Source organism: Dermacentor variabilis, chromosome 2, assembly GCF_050947875.1.
Source record: "Dermacentor variabilis isolate Ectoservices chromosome 2, ASM5094787v1, whole genome shotgun sequence".
Taxonomy (NCBI): Eukaryota; Metazoa; Arthropoda; class Arachnida; order Ixodida; family Ixodidae; genus Dermacentor; species Dermacentor variabilis.
In genome coordinates this window covers 126478479-126498189 of record NC_134569.1, presented here as the reverse complement: position 1 = coordinate 126498189, position 19711 = coordinate 126478479, and the positions used below count along the sequence as shown (strand labels likewise).

The 19711-nt window shown below is 43.9% G+C and overlaps 1 protein-coding gene and 1 non-coding gene across 2 annotated transcripts in view; both read right to left on the bottom strand.

Annotated features, from left to right (window-relative positions):
- Nucleotides 1-19711, bottom strand: part of LOC142572666 (kinesin heavy chain-like) — a 164619-nt gene that overhangs the window by 43064 nt on the left and 101844 nt on the right. Inside the window, exons 3-9 of the mRNA XM_075681949.1 lie at nt 8801-8874; nt 5113-5217; nt 3978-4026; nt 3757-3812; nt 3244-3331; nt 1831-1955; nt 688-792 (exon numbers count right to left, since the gene is read on the bottom strand). Of these exons, the coding sequence (XP_075538064.1) occupies nt 688-792; nt 1831-1955; nt 3244-3331; nt 3757-3812; nt 3978-4026; nt 5113-5217; nt 8801-8874 (602 nt within the window). The remainder of the gene's footprint in view (nt 1-687; nt 793-1830; nt 1956-3243; nt 3332-3756; nt 3813-3977; nt 4027-5112; nt 5218-8800; nt 8875-19711) is intronic.
- Nucleotides 15938-16010, bottom strand: TRNAT-CGU (transfer RNA threonine (anticodon CGU)). Its single transcript has one exon. It is a non-coding gene; the product is annotated as a tRNA-Thr (tRNA).

The following is a 19711-nucleotide window of genomic DNA, read 5'->3' as shown; positions in this document are numbered from 1 at the left end:
GCTTGGGCTTGTTAGAGAATTAAATTTGCCTGTTGCACCAAGATTTGCACAGAAAAATTTCCTACTGACATGTGTTCCAGAAAGTACCTAACAACCCTATGGATGCAACAGTGTTACAACTAAAATATCTTACTTTCTAACTGGCCTTGACTTATGCATTATGCAGATGTGCTACTTAACATAAATCAACAAAAATATCATGTTGCTATCCAACATTGAACTGTGAGCCAGTCACAATGATAGTGTTATATCAAACACATGAGGTGACACATTGTTCCAGGGTCAAAAGTGTCTGAGAACTGTCATGCGAGTTTTAACTGATCTGATCTTTTCTTGTTTTTACTCGACAAATGGTTTTCAATGTTTTTCTAACAACCCCAGAACCAATGTATGAACAGAAACACAAGCACTTTGTTTACAGATTATTAATGTAAAGATGAATAAGAAGCATTACAATCTATCAACAAAAAATGCCTTTGTGGGGGTTTTCACCACGACATTGTGGTTTTTTACATTCACCATCCTTCCCATGTCTATCCAGCAAATGTTCCAAAGCCATTTTGTTCATTTTAGCAGAGCGTGGGAGTACGCAAAGTGCACTGCAGTAAACCAGTCTCTGCCACAGTGACAGAGCAGAAGGACAAAAAGCAATCTGAGGAGAGCGAGCAACTGTTATGAAGAACTTACGTTTCCATCGGCAAGTGCTGCAATCACATTGCCCAGTGCAGACAAAGATTTGTTGATGTTCTTTGCTTCATCCAGAACCATTCCCTCAGCTCCAGTTTTGCTGACCTGAAAGAGCGGAAGTGACATACTCAGTGACCCATACACATAGAACATTGTGCATTATTGCTTCATTGCAGTTACAAGGGCAAGTAAGAGCAAGCCTTAATCTTATTCGAGAATGTGTTCGCACAGCAAATATTTACGCTGGAATAGTCAAGAGCTTTGCCCATAACAGTATGTGAGCACCTTGCTAACAGCAGCTGCTCTCTTGCCGGGAGAGTCAAAGAAAAAATAAAAGTTGTAGTTGCCAAGCAAGACATGGTTGCACAAGGGTGAAGCAATCCCACTGGTGACAACAGCATCATCCTTACAAAACTGATGAGGTCCAGGGATTGTGCTATTTCTACAAACTCTGTGTGTGCCAGGAAGCAAAAGCTGGTTCAAGCTACCTGTCACTAGCAAAAAGGTATCATATTTACTCTATTTTATTACATGTAGTTTACAGGAAAATTCACTAAAATATGACATGCACGTTAGGAGTAACATTGAAACAAAATATGTAATAGGTGGTGTCACACCCCCAATCTTCAATCCCACACTCCTGTTGTGAAAGCCACATGTTGCTGTGCCATGGCGGCTGGAAGTTCCTTCAAGCACTGAAATCTTATCATTGGGCGCCACCTAGGGCTGGTGTCTAGTTGCACGTCTCTTTGCCCTGGAGGTAAATTACTTTTCCAATTATTATTTTTCTTGCCTACCATGAAAATCAGGTAAAGAAACCATTGCACACAATGCATTTTTGCATTTCCATAAAACTAAATATTGGGATGCACACTACCAATAAAGGGTGCCATAGATTCAACTAAATACGGCAAGTGGCAGGCAAGCACATTCTCAATGTTTCATTCAACCTTCATCTTTAGAGTAACCTAATGCAGCATTCTTGGTCATTCGCATGCACTATACCAAACTATACCCTATGTGCTTCCATTAGACTGTGTGATAACCCTTGTACATGCCAAATAATAATCTTTTTTTATCATTCGATGAAGCAAACTGAGAAGGTTTAAAGGAAAGAAAGGCAGGCTGTAGATGCCTGCGTACCTTTTCACTGCCAGCAAGATCTACTAGGTAGAGCTTGCCACTGAGCTTTTTCTGATCGTCCAGGTTCTCCTGTTTAACGTTGATTAGGAACACACTGTGGCTTCTGGAACTGTGCTCATTCATGTCTGCAGGAAGAAGAGCACATAAACAGCAAGTGATGACATGTATCCACCTTATGATTCAGCTTTTACAATATCCTGCCCACAAAGTACACAAAATACCCCAAGGAACACTAAATAACTTCATTGGAATCATTACCTAGCATAAGCATTAATTTTTTTTTTTTTCTGGTTTAGAACTTTGTGAACTGTTCAAAATATTGACAACCTGAATTTTAACGCCTGCTAATGAGTTACTCAGACAGAAATAGAACTTGCTGCACTTCATAAAAACCTCCGACACACAGTGGGCAGAAATGCTTGAATCACCCTGCACACATCCTCCTCACTGTACCTGACAAAAATCTACATGTCCAACAGTGCACTAGATGGCCTTGTCCCACAGACTGCCACCACAATCACACAGCCGGCAAAGGAAATAATTTTCCTTGTCCAGACACAGACAGATTAGCACCAACATTTTTTTCCCAAGCTTGCAACGAAATCCCTTTATACATCTTACTTGCACAGCTGCCGGTGATTTAGCAGGCTATGCAGCATTTTTGCCACAGCACTATATGTCCTTGCTTCACAGCTCCAGCTAGCACTGCAACCCGTCTATCCAATGTTGCGCTTCACTTAATTTGTTTTTCATGTATCCCTGTTCCTACTCACTTATAAAAAATTCTGGTGTGTGAATAAAATATTTTCCTTTAACAAATGATAGTTTGCACCTCCTGTGTAGGCAGTATATTATAATTTTAATAAACATGTTTCACATGGGCACAGGATTGCTTTGGCTATGCCGAACTTGAAACAGACATCTTTTTTAAACATAGTTCCTTTGAAAATCCCAATTCAGTGCTGTTGCAGACCAATAGTTACAACTTTTAAATGTGTTGCCCCACTCTAGAGAAGTGACTGCACAAGGAATAACTGTCCTGTGATCTCAAACTTGCAATATTTTTGTCCTAGGCAAGAACCCTGCGCTACTTGTGGCACGCCATCATATTGTGCCGCAAGCTTTGTAAGCTAGTCCCACTTTTGCCCCGTTTTTTATCTGAAGCAACGCAATTCTGGTGTATTGTCATGTAAGACAGCTCAGTGACATGCTATTTCTTTCTGCTTCAAAGATGATAAAAAGATAACGTCAGCTTTAACTCGTCTGCCCTGCTCTAAGTATACACCAACTACATCACTGACTGATCACATTTTTGTAATGTACAGCAGCAAAAATGCAAACACACAAGCATACACACACAAAAATGGTAAGCAAACCTTGCAGGAAGCGTAAAGCAGTGAGAGAGTGGCTTACTTGTTACAGCAATGTGTCGGTTTGCTTTGCCCTCATCAATGACTTCCATCACTTCTTCGGGACTGGTCACAAACCTCTCAGTAGCACCCTAACGAAGAAAAAAAGCAGGTAAAAGAACATCTGCCTGAACACAGAATGTGTTAGCATAATCAGACTTTTTAACACCATGCTGTTTAGGCATTACCAAAACCCACTTTTGAAAGAACACATGCCCCTTTAATGTTGTCACTTCAATTCTTCGTGTTGCCTACATCATCGACCAATCGTGATGTTACTCTTTCACCTACACTAACCCAGGAGCTACCAAGATGATATATTTTTGTATCTAATGTAGTAATCTATGTCACAATAAATAGCATTTTTATTCCTTGTTGCCTTTTGCCTAAATGTTGCACCAGCCCTCACAGCGCAGAGCTTTTGCAATTACCCTTGCTTTAGCCTGTGTCAACATTGCAAGCACTTTCAAGATTTGTGGTAGAATACAACAAAGGGCAACAGAAATACAGTGCTCACCTTGACGAATGGAACTCTGTTTTTGTCCTCATGCACGGACAAGTTTGTCTTCGTTACTGAAAATGAATGAGGAAGTCAGAAGGCTTCTTAGTTTTAAACACGTGGACAAATTTTATTTACTCCTGAACAAAGCAACCCTTTCTCTCAAAAACTATACCCAAGAAAGAGAAAACCAGCTCCATACAACTTAAGATAAGCGAAGCAAGACAACAGTGGCTCACCATCGAGGAGATCACGAATCTTGTCAAGATAAATTTCAAAGTAAGACACCTGCAGGAAAACAAGAGATGGGAGCTCATGAGCTTATTGCTTCTCAGTAGCATGAAAGCATAATTGGCTAAATGCACATTCCATTAAATGCAAAGTTGCTCACAAGCTGCAAAGTAATAATTTAGAAATTCAGAACCAAATCTCTTCCACAGCCAAGGCTAATTTAGGCATTCATAGCGAAAAGTTTCACACCCTTTTGCATGCAAAACTGAGCATGTCAGGAATGTGCATCACCAAACCTACTACAAAAGGTAAACACGTAAATTTTTTTCAATGCTCGCAGGAAATATATGTTTAATCACTTACAATTTCTCAACGTAATCAAATAAGTAGCATCATTTTATTTTATGTATTTGTGTACATGTCATGCCAGCATGGTATGCAAAAGTGAGAAAAAGAAAAAAAGCTACAAAGTGCACTACAATTACCAAATTTGCCATTGTGTGTAACACTAGACACACACAGTATGCTCTATTACTGAAGCTAAGCACCTGAGAAAATAAATGTTTGGCTGATGCTTAGCTTTTGGTCTAAATCAGACTTAGCTGAGCTATACTAAAATGTGCAAGTTCAAGCAATTAAGCTTAAGAAGTGTTTCACTTTTTTTTCCATTCCCATTTCATTCTAGCATGATTGTAGAGTTCTGAATGGGGACATATTGATGTCACTGTCAAAGAAATGTCTCGTCATTGCTTCACAAGGCAGCAGTAACGTTTCGCATGTGCATGCACTACAAATAAGTTATGTAATGCTTTCTTGAAGATCGCATGCTGTTGATTAAGTGATGCTATGGGAATCATAATCCAGTGTAACATAAAAGTAGAAATTCACAGAAATTCTGTGACAAATACAGTCGAGCATTGTTATAACAAAGTTGAACTCGACACAAAAATGCCTTCACTGTACATATTCAATATTTGTCAAAACATACGCACCAATATTGGTGAAAGATTCAGCAAATTTTAGAGTTTGTTCATTGCAGCAAATGATTCACTATACCAGTGTTTATTATATACAGGTTCAACTGTACACCTATGATGTAACGACATAACTGTGGCATGTAGGAACAATGCAGCAACTACTAACCTTTATATGGAACTCAATATTTTCATCCATTGAATAAATGTGATTAAAAATATCATTAATGATCCGGGGTATGATGCCTTGGCTGTAGGAATCTCCCAGGACGCCCTGCAAACATAAGTAACAGACATTATTGTTGTTTTCTTTTCAGACTTGCATTAAAAAAAAAGAAAGAAAGGAAGGAAGAAAACTTGAGTGCACTAGCTTCTACGTCTAAATGTTGCATTCACTTTGCACCTATTAACGCTTCTATCACTTCGACGACATGCTGTCAGAAGCAAGACCTCCTTGTGTGGGCATCTGGCCAGCACTGCTATGAACAGGCCAGCAACAGAAACCCAGAAGCACTACATCACCAGATGCAGACAGTGCGCTGCGACACTGAATGCGGTAGGGCTATTGTCCTCTAGGAGCTGTGCAACCAGTATAAAAAAACGAGGTCATTCAATAAATCTACAGTATCATTACTGCGCAGCCTGGCTGCATCGTTTTCCGGGAAATACATATATTTAATTTCACGACACTGTAAACAGCACTTGGCAGGCACTACGAGGAGCTTAGATAGGGCTATCAGGAACCCGAGTAAAGGAACAACATTTTAGGTCCCATGCGAGAAGCACCCAAGCACTCTCCCCCACTAAAGGACTTTAAGAATAAGAACAGTTGAACTAAAAGCCTAATCAACCCTTGCTAACATGTGTTTCTTGCCTTTTCTGGCTTGGCACCAGTCATTGGCTGCTGCACAAACTGAAATAACAGCAAGTAAACTAAGTTTGTAAAAAGATAAGTACAGAAATGGCCATCTTGAAAATCAAATGTGTATCAAGCTGAGAAAATGCCGTTGGCCTGCTTCCTTGTGAGCTCAACAACTCCCAGATGCTGGACTAGAAAGGAAAACATATTTTGCCTTGTATGCAAATGCAGCCAGGCTAAAATCACTTTCACTTGATATTATCCCTTCTTTAGCATTTGCATTTCGTGACTGGTCGATCCTTATATAACCATAGACAGAGTGCCAGTCAGACTCCCAATGAAGTGAAAAAAAAAAAAATGAAAGAGAACTGTTACATTAATGTGGCCCTTTTTGCCTATATAAAGGTCATAATAAAAGTAACAAAATTCTGGTCTGCTTTGAACTTGGGACAATTATTTATGCAGATTAAGCAGCTGTCTGTCTCGTGTTTGTGTACATGTTTATGCATTAAAGAACATACATGTGTATCCGTATACGCTGCAGCAAACTAAATTTGGCAAGAGGTACAGTGGATACCGCAACATACAAAAAATAACATGCCCCTACACCACTATCAGAACAGAGTGCATGCTTGAAGATTCACACAGTACAGCCATCAGCAAAGGCATGTGAATAAAGCGCATAGCCGAAAATGTTGGCAGGCCTGCAGTGAACGGGGCGCTTGTAACCCTACTTGCACGGTGCATCAAAACAACACAGGGAATGTCATGCATAGGCTAGTATCAAAAGGGGTCCGCAACAATTTTCATAAAAGGTGTGTAACGTTTCTACCATCGAAGCTTTAGCTCGGAGCTAACTTTGATTTCCCCATTCAAATGCAAGTGAATACAGAATACGAGGCAACCGCTGGAACAATTTGAATGTAATCTGTTGCATCTGACAGACAAAATTACATTATAGCGACTCGATGAAGCAAAATTTTGAATTAAGGCCTGGACTTCTTCCCAATAATTCCAGAAAATTGTAAAAAAAAGAAAAAACTGAAGCACGAAGTTTACAATTATACGACTCTGCACCAAAAGACATTGCAGTTCTGTAAACTGCATCTCTTAGAGCATCTAAAGCGGACAAATTTCATTCATGAATTTACCACTTATGTGAAAGTGTCACAATGTTTACGAGTGTTTTGCAAGAGTCATTCTCACAATTTAGTGGTATATTTCAAAACAGTGCATGGCGCATCAATTTTAACATTATTTCCTACTGAGTTACACAATTTTTGCAATCTTTTACAATTAAAGAAAGATGTCTGCCTAAATAAAAAGTCTGTTTCCTACATTCTCACTAGATTTTAATTCTTTTTTTAATGTAACAAACCTCATCCAAATCGGCGCAGTGGTTGTCAAGAAAAGTGATTTTTACATTTTCATGTATATAGATAAGAGCTCCTGAGCTGAAGCTTCATCTTAAAGGGCATTACCGCATGAATCTTTTCTAACAAAGCCTTTGATTGCATCTTGTACAAAGAGAATCACTGTCAATCAAATACTACTACTGCCTTGACCTCGTGGCCTTCCCCTACTCTCAGTCATTCTTATTGCACTCGAAGTGGTGCCATCGTGTCTCTGAAAATGGCCTCAGTGCTCTGTCGTACTTGCACTAAAGCTTTGGTATCGGCGCGGCCTTTGAAATCTTGTGGTGTGACCTTTCGTTACCTTCATCACACCATCTTAACCCAGAAGCCATGGTGTCTGCGCAGTGTTTGCACCCCCCCCCCCCCAGGATGGCGTACACTCGATACAAAGATCTTAGCTCATCACCAGAACCGTATTTTAGTCTTTGCTTCTGGTTCTGCCGAGTTGCGACGTCCAAAGAAATTCAGCGAATAGTCACCGTATTCATAAGTATGACGCAATATAGAGTAAAAGTGGCGACGATTTCATCAAGGACGAAAGAGCAGACGGCCTCCTGAGCAAAATTATAGGTTCCTACTTCTTGTACAGGAATATTACCGAGAGCAGATGTTTATGACAGTGTTCAGCACTGGCTATGCAGGCTTACTTATGTAATGAAGTACTCTGCAGGAACTGCGCAGTTACAAGCTATGTGACCCAAGTATTTTTGGCAGGTACTGCTCCTGGCAAGCACGCTGCATTCATGCACTTTGACTCCCAGATGCATGCGACATGCATATCAGTTTCAAGTAGTGACCAGCAACTCCCCGAAGCCTAAGTTGCTCTTGCACAAAATAAACTCAATTTAGCTAACATCTTGCATATACAAAATTCACTGTATTTTACTTAGCACTTACCTGTATCAACTTTTACATTCGCTCTGTTGTAGACTCTGTTTATTTTCAGTTTATCTTATGGCACAGTATACGATAATCAGTTCTTCATTTTACTCCAATGGTTTTCTAGTGTACAAGTATATTACGGAGGTTTTTCTTGATTTCATTAACTCCTGGCGCCTTGCAATAATTACTTAATGCTTAAAGTTAATGTGTGACATAATGGTACTAATTTTGTAATTAAACTGGCTCCCTCTCCACTCTCCCCCTCTTACCTCCTTATCTAACACTCTCATACGAAGGCCTTTAGGGGTATTTCTGAGTAAATTAATCGTTCAAGTGAGTCAGCTTTCCTGGTGGCCGAAATACGCCACAAAGTGGCCCGAATGCAGGTAGTTTTATATCGTAACTCGCCAGACGACTAACGAAAGCTTTTTTTTTTTTTTTTTTGAAGATCTAAGAATAGAACTCGCGAAAAACCAGACACAAAAAATATCAGCCTCATCGCCTACGTGCACACGAGATCGCGATGTCACGCGGTAGGGTGGGTCAAGCTTCCTGTCCAAATTCGCGCTGCTCAATCCATGCGGGCGAGTCACCCGTGAGCGCCCGCGGAGGTCCGAGCCCGCCCCCTCCCGCGCAATGGGTCGCCGTGCGTATAAACGCAACACCACCGCAACGCGAGCGGCGCAGACGAGGAAGCCCACCTCCATTGTGTGCGTCTTCCCGCTGGACGTCTGGCCGTAGGCGAATATTGTTCCGTTGTACCCCATGAGCACATCTGCAAAGAGAGAAACAATCGACGAATGGAGGGTGGGCGCGCATTGCATACCACGCCAGCGACGTCGCCGCTGCTCCTTTAAGCAGCACTGCCTGTATACAGAGGAGCAATTACGGGACAACAAAAGGGCCATTCGCGAGACACACGACAAAAACAAAAGGATATATATATATATATATATATATATATATATATATATATATATATATATATATATATATATATATATATATATATATATATATCGCGCTCCACCGTTATGTGCACCGCTTCTTGATGACGAGGGTCTAAACGGACGTGAGGGGATAAAGAGAAAGAGAGCAAAATAAATAAATAAACAAACAATGAATGCATGTCCGGCCAGTGCAGCGTGCCCTCCACTGTCCATCAACCAGCGTGCGCGCGTCTTCGGACGAGAGCTATCACTACTGCCTGTCCCCGCATTCATCTCGCGGAAGAAAGAAAGAAAGAAAGAAAACCATGGCAACGTAAATCGCGCAACGGCGCGGACTTGACGAAAAATTCCGGGAGGGAGTCAGGGACCGCATAATAAAAGCCCATCGATGCCCGCGCGTCCTTCAAAATGTGGTCGACTCTGGGTCTCTACACCAAAGGCCATCGTCATTCAAGCATGGCTGAGAGTTTTCTGCGCGCGACAGACGTGCAGACAACAGCCGGGACGATATTGCACTCTTGGGCATTTATTTTTTTCGATAAATTCGTATAATGCCAAACATTGCGAAGGCAGTCAAACGATCAGACGCAGTTTAGGATTGTTTAAATTCACACATATATAGGTTGAGCACCTTTAAGTTCTGTAGAATTAAAAAAAAAAATTGCCTGTTGCAGATAACATAATTCTAGTCATTGAGCTCTCGGAAAGGCGACAATTACTTGCACGAGAAATCGAAACACACAGTCAACTAATTAACAAAAATATACTAGATATCGCTTGAATTACTTGCTGTACGGCACATATTGCAATTTACGAATTGTAGCCGGTGAGTTTGCAAGGCGTATCCTCTAGGAATGGGTTTCCAGAATGACGCCGGTTTGCAGACATGAACCATCAAATTTCCCGTAAGAATGCACTGTTGTTCCACTTACCTTTAAAAAATAATCGCTCTTTTATGGATTTAAGCATAAAAATAACTAAAACGTCCATGCATTTCGTTCCATACTTTAGGAAATAATGCCTTAACACTGGAGTCATCCTGCTCAGCACATCCTAATGAAATGCGAATGGATTCACACGGTGAGAACCGTAAGTAACGTACATCTTCCAAAAACGCTTGCGTTTGAAGTGGACGGAAACGTCAACCGATCAGCATTAAGATAAGCAAAAGACGTTTAGAGTATTGGTGGAAAAAAGCACGGAAGAGATTGATACGACCGGATCTCTGACAGTCGCAGTAAGCAGTACAAAGTAGATTTTGAAGGGAAAAAACAGCAATAAGGAGGCTTATACAATAACGCTAGACAAAAAAAAAAAAAAAGTATAGCATACCTGATTAGAACAAGCAGGCTAGGTGACTATTTGCCACCGGCCCCGTTGCAAAGAGGGTGCCATTAAATCATCGTCACCATCATCATAGGAGAGCAGGAACGTGGCAAATAAACCGTCGCATGCTACCTAATGACAGTAAGGCTGCCAGATTCGAGACCCTCGATACTGTTAATCATGACCACATAAAGCCAGCAGACAATCAAGCCAAGGAAAGCATCGGGGAAGTTAAGTGTGGCTGAAATTGGAATGTACAAAATAATGAAAATGGAAGTGAACGAAAAGATAACATGTCGCCGGTGGGAGCCGCACCCACAACCTCCGCATTACGCGTGCGTTGCACTACGAATTGTGCTACGGCTACCAATCTGTCCACTAACTTGGGTATTTATGCTGACTAGATCTAGCTCTAGGAGTGTTAGTCAGCATCACTAAGAGCCACGTTGGGCGGATGTGAAACATCCTTTTCTTTTTTTCCCCAATGGCGTCACGTATAACACTTCGGGATAAACTTGACTCTACGTTCACAGCAGACATCGCAGAAGGGTGCGGGTTCGGTGCGGCAACCGAGAAACACACTGTCAAGTAATTCGATTACTATTACTATTGTTATTTATTATTCAGCCCCTATGACTCGTGTGTCAACTTGGAGACGAATAGCGAACGGCAAATAATGAAGTTGCCACGGAGCGCAGCGTTCTTACTATAATTACGTTTTGTTCCAAACAGTCTGCTCAGGGTGGAGTCACGTCACGTCTGTATGGCGTCGCTGTTAGTGGGCCTGACGGCAGTATTTGCAAACGCACAGGTCCGCCTGCCGTGCACCCACACACAATTAGGTTAGCTAGCTGGCCCTCGCTAACAGGGCACACCCAGCAGCACAATCTACGATGCATCGCACGGACACAGCGAGTACACACAGCTGCACGTGCAGCGGCTACCTGCTCTTTCGCGCACGAAGGAAAAAACAAAAGAGCACATCGCACGCGGTAACCGCCAAAACGTGCATGGCACCATCGTCGTTCCAATCAAACGTCGTTTCCACGTGCATGCATAAGCATACACCCGGAGATACCGTACAAAATTCAGCGCCAAGTAGCTCAAGGCTTGTTACTATGCAACAGAAGGTCGCTGTCGCTTTTGGTCACGACTGCTGAAAACTCGGTGAATAGTGTCGGCACCCTTTGCAGACGCGGCGCGCCTTTTCACGGCACACTCACTAACCACACTTCCCTCTCACGAGCGAGCGCATGCACCAAGCGGCGAGTAGATGAGAAATCAAAGAACAGCCTGTAAAGACACCGCCCGTTCAAGCACCGAGCCGGGCGAAATAAGAACGCCACCTGGCCCGTGAGCCAATGGCAAAACGTATCGTTCATCAAGCCGATGAGGTAGAGAAAGCGACGTCGTTCGTACATAGACCATGAACGATTACATCGGCTCCTCGTTACGTCGCCGCGACAGCTCGGCCAACAACCATTTCTCACCCCTCACAAAGTTGGGGCCGGCCGTGTATCAACAAATGGCTTCGTTCGCCGGCCTCCTTTCTTTTTCTCGCTTGGCTCGAATTAGCCAAGCTATCGCATGCGCATGGCCGTGGCGCGGAGCCTTGCCCTAAGCTCCCCACCTACTCCTCCGACCAAGAAAGAAGCGCCGTCCTTATAAAAAAACACGAGGCGAGCTCGTACACGCGATAGCGTTGCGAAAGCTACAGCCGCTTCTCTTTGGAGGCAAGAGCGCCCGGCCTGAAATGCGCCGACGACCAGCGCCAATCAGAGCGTGCAGAGACGCGCGGACGCTCGACAGAAAACACAAGGCGCCGCCGCTCGCGAGCACGTGTGCATGCGACCACGATGCAAGTGTGTGTGTGTGTGTGTGAGCGTGTGCTGCATCAATGCGTACACATTCTCAAGCAAAAGGGGGGCGCACTCGCACACGGTGAGGACGCCGTATTACTACGCGCCGCCGCTGAAAAGCGGATCAGATTAGAGAGCAAACACAATGGGGGAAAACGGCGCGCTCCACGCGAAAGGAGAGACGTGTTCTGAAGGCCCGTTTACAGGGACAGCACACAGAAGGGTGCAACCGAATGGAGGTGTGAGCATCGTTTCAGCAACTGCCAGTTAATTCACTTCCGCGTAATAAAAGCCGCCGAGCTTGATACACTAGCTGCACTCCGTCGCACGTAGCTACGCCAGCGATGACGTTCGCTCCGGCTGAAAGCTGCCCCGCGTACAAGGAACGCGATGACTGAAGGATACGGTGAATGCATGGCCGAAACGATACTCGAGAGAATGCAGCGGACTTCACGTCTGCATGCACGTACGACTGACTGTGTATGTCGCACGCGCGCGTAGCACGGATGTGCACGTATACCGTAACTCGAGACCACGGTTAACACATTGAAGCCGCGGGTATGCCGTACAACCTTAATATTTCGACAAAGCTCGCTTTAAACTGGAATCCGACACCACGTGACCGACTGTCTGCTTCAAGTTCAGAGAGGTGAGAGAGAAGGAGAGAGAGAAACATTTGTGCGCGTGTTGCGTTAGTGCACGTATGCTTTGCTTTTTTTTTTCATTTCACTCCCTTTCTTTCATTTCTCAGACAGGCCACTAGACTAACTTATTCCACTCAACTTCAGACCTTCTCAGAGGGAATATAAAATGGTTCACATTCATAAGGACTGTTAGTATCGTTTAGTTATACGTAACTTGTGTCATAATTTGTTTTGTGAGCACGTCGAACAGAGGCCGTCAGCCAATTATAGCTCTTCATTCAGCTCCGGCCACCGTGGCTCCGGTACAACGCGCAGCTGGAAGCACCGACCTCGCCGCAAGACGCATTACGAAACCCGTGCCGGGGAGGGAGACGCGCTCAGGTACGGTACGACTAGACTGATCGGCACGCCCGGACCTTCGTCTGTGGCATGGAGGAAGGTTCCTCCACGCTGTGTGGCAATGACAATGGGCGCCATTACGGAGAGCTTCGTTACGGCGAGGGGAGGAGGGCGGGTGGGGCCCTACGCTCGTTAAAAAAAAAGACAGAAGTTCGACATTGCGGCGAAGAACGCCTCGCGAGTTGCGAAAGCGGTCTCCGCTTTCGCCGCCTGCCATCAGCAGCACGTGTACTACTAACTGGTGGGCGAACGAGACGGATTCCGGTCGTTAAAAAAGCAGCAACCCGCGCACGCTCTCCTCTCATCGTCGCACAGACAGGCTTGGGGCCGTGGCTTGGGGCGACCACCACGAGCCGCCACTAGACGTCACGCGAAGCGCCCTGCACAAACTGCGTAATCTCGGTTGCGCAAGCAGACGACCTGCCGCCACCACGCCGGCAGAGGAAGACGGGAACACGGAGGTCTCTCCGCGCATGCTGCACCTTTCGGCTAGCGGACGCGGGAGGGGGGGGGGGGGGGGGGGACCGACGGCTCGCTACGCGAAGCCTGGACAAGCGAGCAGGCAGGCGCGGTAGGAGAAACTGAACCATCGAGTTTTAAGCGACGCTAAATCAGCTCAGACAGGTGACGTGTTTTCGCAAAGCTCTAATTTCCTTCCTGTGAGGCAAAAACGTTGCATTACTAGTGGAGAAAAAGACCAAACTGTCTCAAGTTTCGCGCCACACCGTAGCACCGCTACGTCGGTTTGACGTCATGTTTTCACATTGTTTCCTCCTCTCTGAGCATACCATGCTACTGTACTGACTCTATAGTGTGCCAGAATAATGGCATTATTCTAGGGGAAAGGCTGAGCGACAAAAAAGTGGCAATCGCAAGGACGCCGCTATGTTGCTACCTCTCATTTTTATAATGCTAAATATAATCAAAATATGACGCAAGAACACGCATTTACACGTATCACGTACATATGGACAATGTGTAAAGTTTATTTCTAAATTTTAAGGTATGATGGTTATTTATAAAAAAGTTGATGAAAAATTGATACGTGAAAAGCGCGTTTCCTGTTGCCTAAACTAGATGGCGCCACCATAGTGAGGTAAAGGTAAAGCCCCGTTCTAAAGGGGATGCTCATAACATATGTACATCCAGACTCGGAATTGCGTCGATTGCCTGTATCGTCTGAACCGTATCTCCCCGTCTACGCCCTTGTGGTTACCATTTGCAATGCATGGACGCTGTAGGGGGCTTTTCCTCTAGAGTTGGTTATATCAACTCAATTTATCTGCGCTATTCTAACGCTGAAAAAAAATTATCCGAACTTCCCGGTTGCTTCAGAGTTCAACGTAAACCTCAGTGTGACGTCACGGGAAGCTGGGTGCGGGGACTTCAAGGAAACTTCGCTACAATATTTTGCTTCATGCGTTCGCATTTTAGAAGTGCATATGTACAGTACATAATCATGTGCAAAGTAGTTTCCTTTTCTCGAAAAACTTCCACATTTCTTATCATTTGGATTTCAACACAGTTGACCACACCACAGCACATAAGTACTTAGGAGTGCTCCTTATGCACAATCTTTCATAGTCTAATCACATCACCTCCATTTCAGCTAACGTCTACAGATCATTAGAATTTCTGCGCCGCAACTTAAGAACTGCGCCTTCACCACTAAGAAAACCAGCCTACGTAACTAACCCGCGGCCGTAAATTGAGTACGCCTCTTGTATACGGTCTCCTCATCAAAAACACCTAATCGAACTCCCGGAGACCATCCAGAATAGAGGGAGCCGTTTCATTCCAAAAAATTATAGTAACCGGTCAAGCGTAACCCAAATAAAAGTCAATCTTTCGTTGCAACCACTAACTACTCGCCCTGATACTTCCCTTTTATTATTATTTCACAGATTCGTTCACACAGTTGGCCTAACCTTATCAAACCTGAAAGAAAGCATCCTCGACGTCACAACGACTGAACAATCAGTTCAGCTACACCCGAATTTATGGCAACGCACACGCTTTTGATTTTTCAGCTTTGCCCCGTGCGGTCCGTTTATGGAACGCTCTATTAGATAACATCGCTTGCCAATCGAAACACGGTGCATTTCGCTCAATAATCGATCAATATGCCGTTTCAACCGTTTAACACGTCTTGCCTTCTTTTAATTTCTTTCCTGCATCTCTCTACAGCTTAACAAAAGAATTTCAGTGATCCTAATTTTTTTACTATACTTATTAATGTTAAGATTTCTGCGCCGCAACTTAAGAACTTCATTGGAGAACGCAGGGAGAGGCCTTCGTCCTGCAGTGGACATAAAACAGGCTGATGATGATGATGATGATTACTGTACACATGCAGAGACGTTTATAATATTATTATGCTATTATGTTATTGTGTTTACTGCTTCATATTAATTTTCCATGCTGCGTGAATATTCCTTTCATTGTACTGACGTTTCTTTTTTTTCAATTCCATACGAATATATTACCGTATTCCCCCCTTCAACAAAGCCTTCTCGAAGGCCTGTAAAGTACTTGTAAATAAATAAATATAAAGCCAACAGACAATGAGGCCACGGAAAGCATCGGAGAAATTAGCTGTGCTTGAAATTGAAATATAGAAAATAAAGAAGAAAGGGAAATGGAACTGGGTGAAAAAATAACATCGCCGGTGGGACTCGAACCCACGCCCTTCGCATTACGCGTGCGTTGCACTACCAATTGTGCTACGGCGACGGTTATCAATCCGTCCACTAAACTTGGGTATTTAAAGTTTACTAAAGTTTTAAAGCTCGGGTGCTCCTATCTAAATACATGTAAAAGGAGAATTCGTTTTTCTCGGCAACCACTGAACCAAATTTGTCGAGGTTTGTTGCATTTAGAAGAAATACTTAAGATCTAGTGACTGTTCGTTTCGAATTTTTTTATTTAGGTCGTAAATTTTTTATTAAGAATCGAAAATTTCAGGAAACGAAACTATCATGTTTACAACTCTAACTCAGCAATGAAAAATGATATCACAATTCTGTGACTTGCATATGACAGTACATCTAAAGCGGACAATATTCATATGTTACCATATGGATCTAAAAAAAAATCAATAATATGGAAACACTGATTTTGCAGAACCCTCGTACACAAAGTAACAAATTCACGTAAGATATAAAACGACACATTGAATTTGTCCGCTTTGAATGATCTAATGGGTGCCGTTTACAGAACTGCCATATCTTTTCTTGATGCATAGCTATTAATTTGTAAACTTTGTGCTTTTGTACTTTTCTTCCATCTTCCGAATTTTTGAAAATCTTTCTAAAAACACTCAGGCCCTAAATCGAAATTCCGCTTCCAACAGTCACTAGAATTTAAGTTTCTCTCTCAGATGCAACGAACTTCATTAAAATCGGTCGAGGAGTTATCTCAGAAAAGCGTTTTTGCGTTTTACATGTATTTGAATAGGTCGCATCGGAGTTGGGCTCGAGCTAAAGCTTCCTCTTAAGCTTGTTTCACATGCTGCGACTGGAGCGGGGGAAAAAAAAAAGGAAAGAAAATCGGTGCAGTCGCAATGCGATTTTTATAGGGCAATTTCACACGATAGTGATTTCAACAACGCGGCTGGTGCGACACCCAGGGTTGCTTGATGCCAGATTTTGTGGCACACGCCGCATAATTTTCTTAAGTGTAATGAAAGAACCTGAAATTCAGGGCGAAAAAAAAATCAAGTTCAGTGCGAGGAGACATGGCGGATGTAAACGGCTGTTTACAGTTTAGCGCTGTGTGCTGTCTCGTGTGCCTTCTAGGTCCGTGTCGTTGCGCCTGCATCCCAATCGCGGGCGGGCGGGCTACGCCGAGTTTCAACTCGACGACAGCCGTCTGCCTCAGGAACTACAACCCAAAGCAAAGTAAAAACATACAGAAAACTACTGTGACAGCCGTTGGGCTTTTGACGAGCTAGAGCAAATAACTATGGGTGTCTAGAAAGCGAAAAAAGATACAAAAAGTGTGTTTGCGCGCGCGCATGTGTGTGTGTACTGATTTAACAGACTTGGGCAACATAGTAGACAGTTTTAGTTTAGCGTCCGCAACTATAGCGTACGCTATACGAATATAGCGTACGCTAAGCAGCGCACGTTTTCTACAATTTGGCCGGCGATATCTTCGGATCTCAGAGGCCATATGCCGTCGTTGCGGCTATTTCGCGCCTTTAGCGACAGGTGGCGCTGACATCTCGAACGTTTCTTTCGTTAGGCTTCGACTAACGAGAAGCGATCTCCAAAACACCACGAGGTTATCCATAATACTCTGTCGTCGAAGCGGCCTGAGACTAAGCGAAAGCCGTTTACACAGTCATTTGCTACGAACGAAGTGCATTTTACAAAAGCAACGCCAAATTCAATTCGAAGTGGGCAGCCGGGGCCGCCGCCATGTTTCCCGCAAGCTCCGCAAACCCCGCAAAAACGCTAACGCTAACTCGTTTGCGTTGCGTACGCCCGCTATACCCGCTATTTCGTTTAGCGTTCAGCGCATGCGCAGTGACGACCCGTTATTTTTTAGCGTACGCAATGGAATACCGTACGCTATACTAAAACTGTCTAGTGTGTGTGATAAAAGGTGCGATTGGGCGTAAGCGTGAACGGGAGTGCCGGTTAACGTGAGCACGAGCGCTGCTGCAGTAAATGTTGGCTTAGTTATGGTGGCTAGAGGGGGAGGTGTCAGCATCGGAGCGCCGGAGAGGCAGCATTTTTTCAGGACGATGCGGCGGCGCTGCTGTCGGCTCCGAGATGCCTCCCGTACGCTGGCTAAGGTCCGCTGCGGTTATTTGGTTCCGCTGTGAAGTGCTTTCTTGCTCCGCGGCTTCTTAGGGCGCAATACGCGCATCGGAAAATCATTTTAAAGGATAGGCGACTTTATCACTGCAGCTGGCTTAACGTACTATGTACTAAATTTTGGTCATTTTATCGCCGCGCTTTAGCTTCGCGCTCAGTGCAACACTTCTGAAACTCATAATTGCACCAAACAGAAAGCTTCCGCAGTAGGCGGTTGTTTGCAGTTTGCCAATGCCGCTTTAACATGTTGAGGGACTATTATGGGGTGCCGTATGCAGTTATGTCTGGCGTGACTTTGTTAGTGCCTTGAGCTACATGGCGCTTGTCCTAATCGTCTACTGGTTGGTGCGCGCCTCGTTGAAGTGCGCGCCTCAGTTGAAACGGGCCGCTCGAGTGAACCATGATTATTTCAAGTTTATTTAATTTTGCAATGAAAGGTAGAACAGTAGGCACCAATGGTCAAAACTCAGGATAATATGAGAGCGTTAAGGGAAATTTGGTTTCCAATATTAGAAACCTGCAAAGAACTAAGTTCGCGTATTTAGTACCGCTCAAATAATGCCAAAAATGCCTTAAAAAGAATATTTATTGTTAATAAAATAATGCACACGACTCTATATACATGGTTGTTAGCTCTCAAACAAACAATATGACACGAAATGGAGCGCAAATCCAATATATAATGGAGGTATATACCCAGAAACGGTGAACAAGGTGCAGTGCAAACAATAATTTGTCGGGTGGGAAATTCTGTTCAGATATGCAGATATTTCTGGGCATACAATGTGATGTGAACAATTCCTGTTTTACATATACAAACGCCTTGTGTTGGTCTTGCTGATATAAACTTTGCAGTTATGCAGTTATGTCGTGCGCCTCAACTTGAGGTACTTCATTTTTTCTCGCTTCCCTTGCTTCGATGCGTTCTCTCCTGCGACAAGGACGTGCAACCTTGTGATGACAAAAAGCCGTATCACTTGGTTGGTGATTTCTACGCTATGCTGCGCACAGCCAACCATATCCAGCTTATTTATTGACAGGCAGGAAATAAGGCCCATGATGCTGTCAGCCTTCAACTTGTTAAAGCTGAAACAATGCGTGAAGGCATCTTCTATCGCAGCAACCAAGTCTGTTAGTGCCTGAGATGGGTAAAGTAGGCCACCTCTATCCATGTGGTTGGTAACGCACGACTCTTCCGGAAGCAAGCGCGAGTCTTCTGCTTGAAGCAATTGACAGCTAGTGAACACTATTCGCACTTTGTTCTCATTAGCATTTTCCTGGTAACATACCCGCTAACGTAGTAGGGTATGCGAGAGTCGCTATTTGATCCCACCATTGCACGATGATCTGGCATCTTATCACAATGCTTTACCATCTCGTGAACTTCATTTAGGTGGCCCACATCCAGGAGATCATCCAGCTTAATCTGCATACCGACCAAATTTTTCCAGTGGCGTGGGTCAAGAAGGTTACTCAGAACTCCTTATGACAAACAAACAAAAGCGGGGAACGCGAAGCTAACTTCACCACAGACTTCACGACGCGCGCTTGGAGCTGGAGAGATTGCTCAAACACACCACGCTAGGCATCTCGGAGACGACGAGCGCGCTA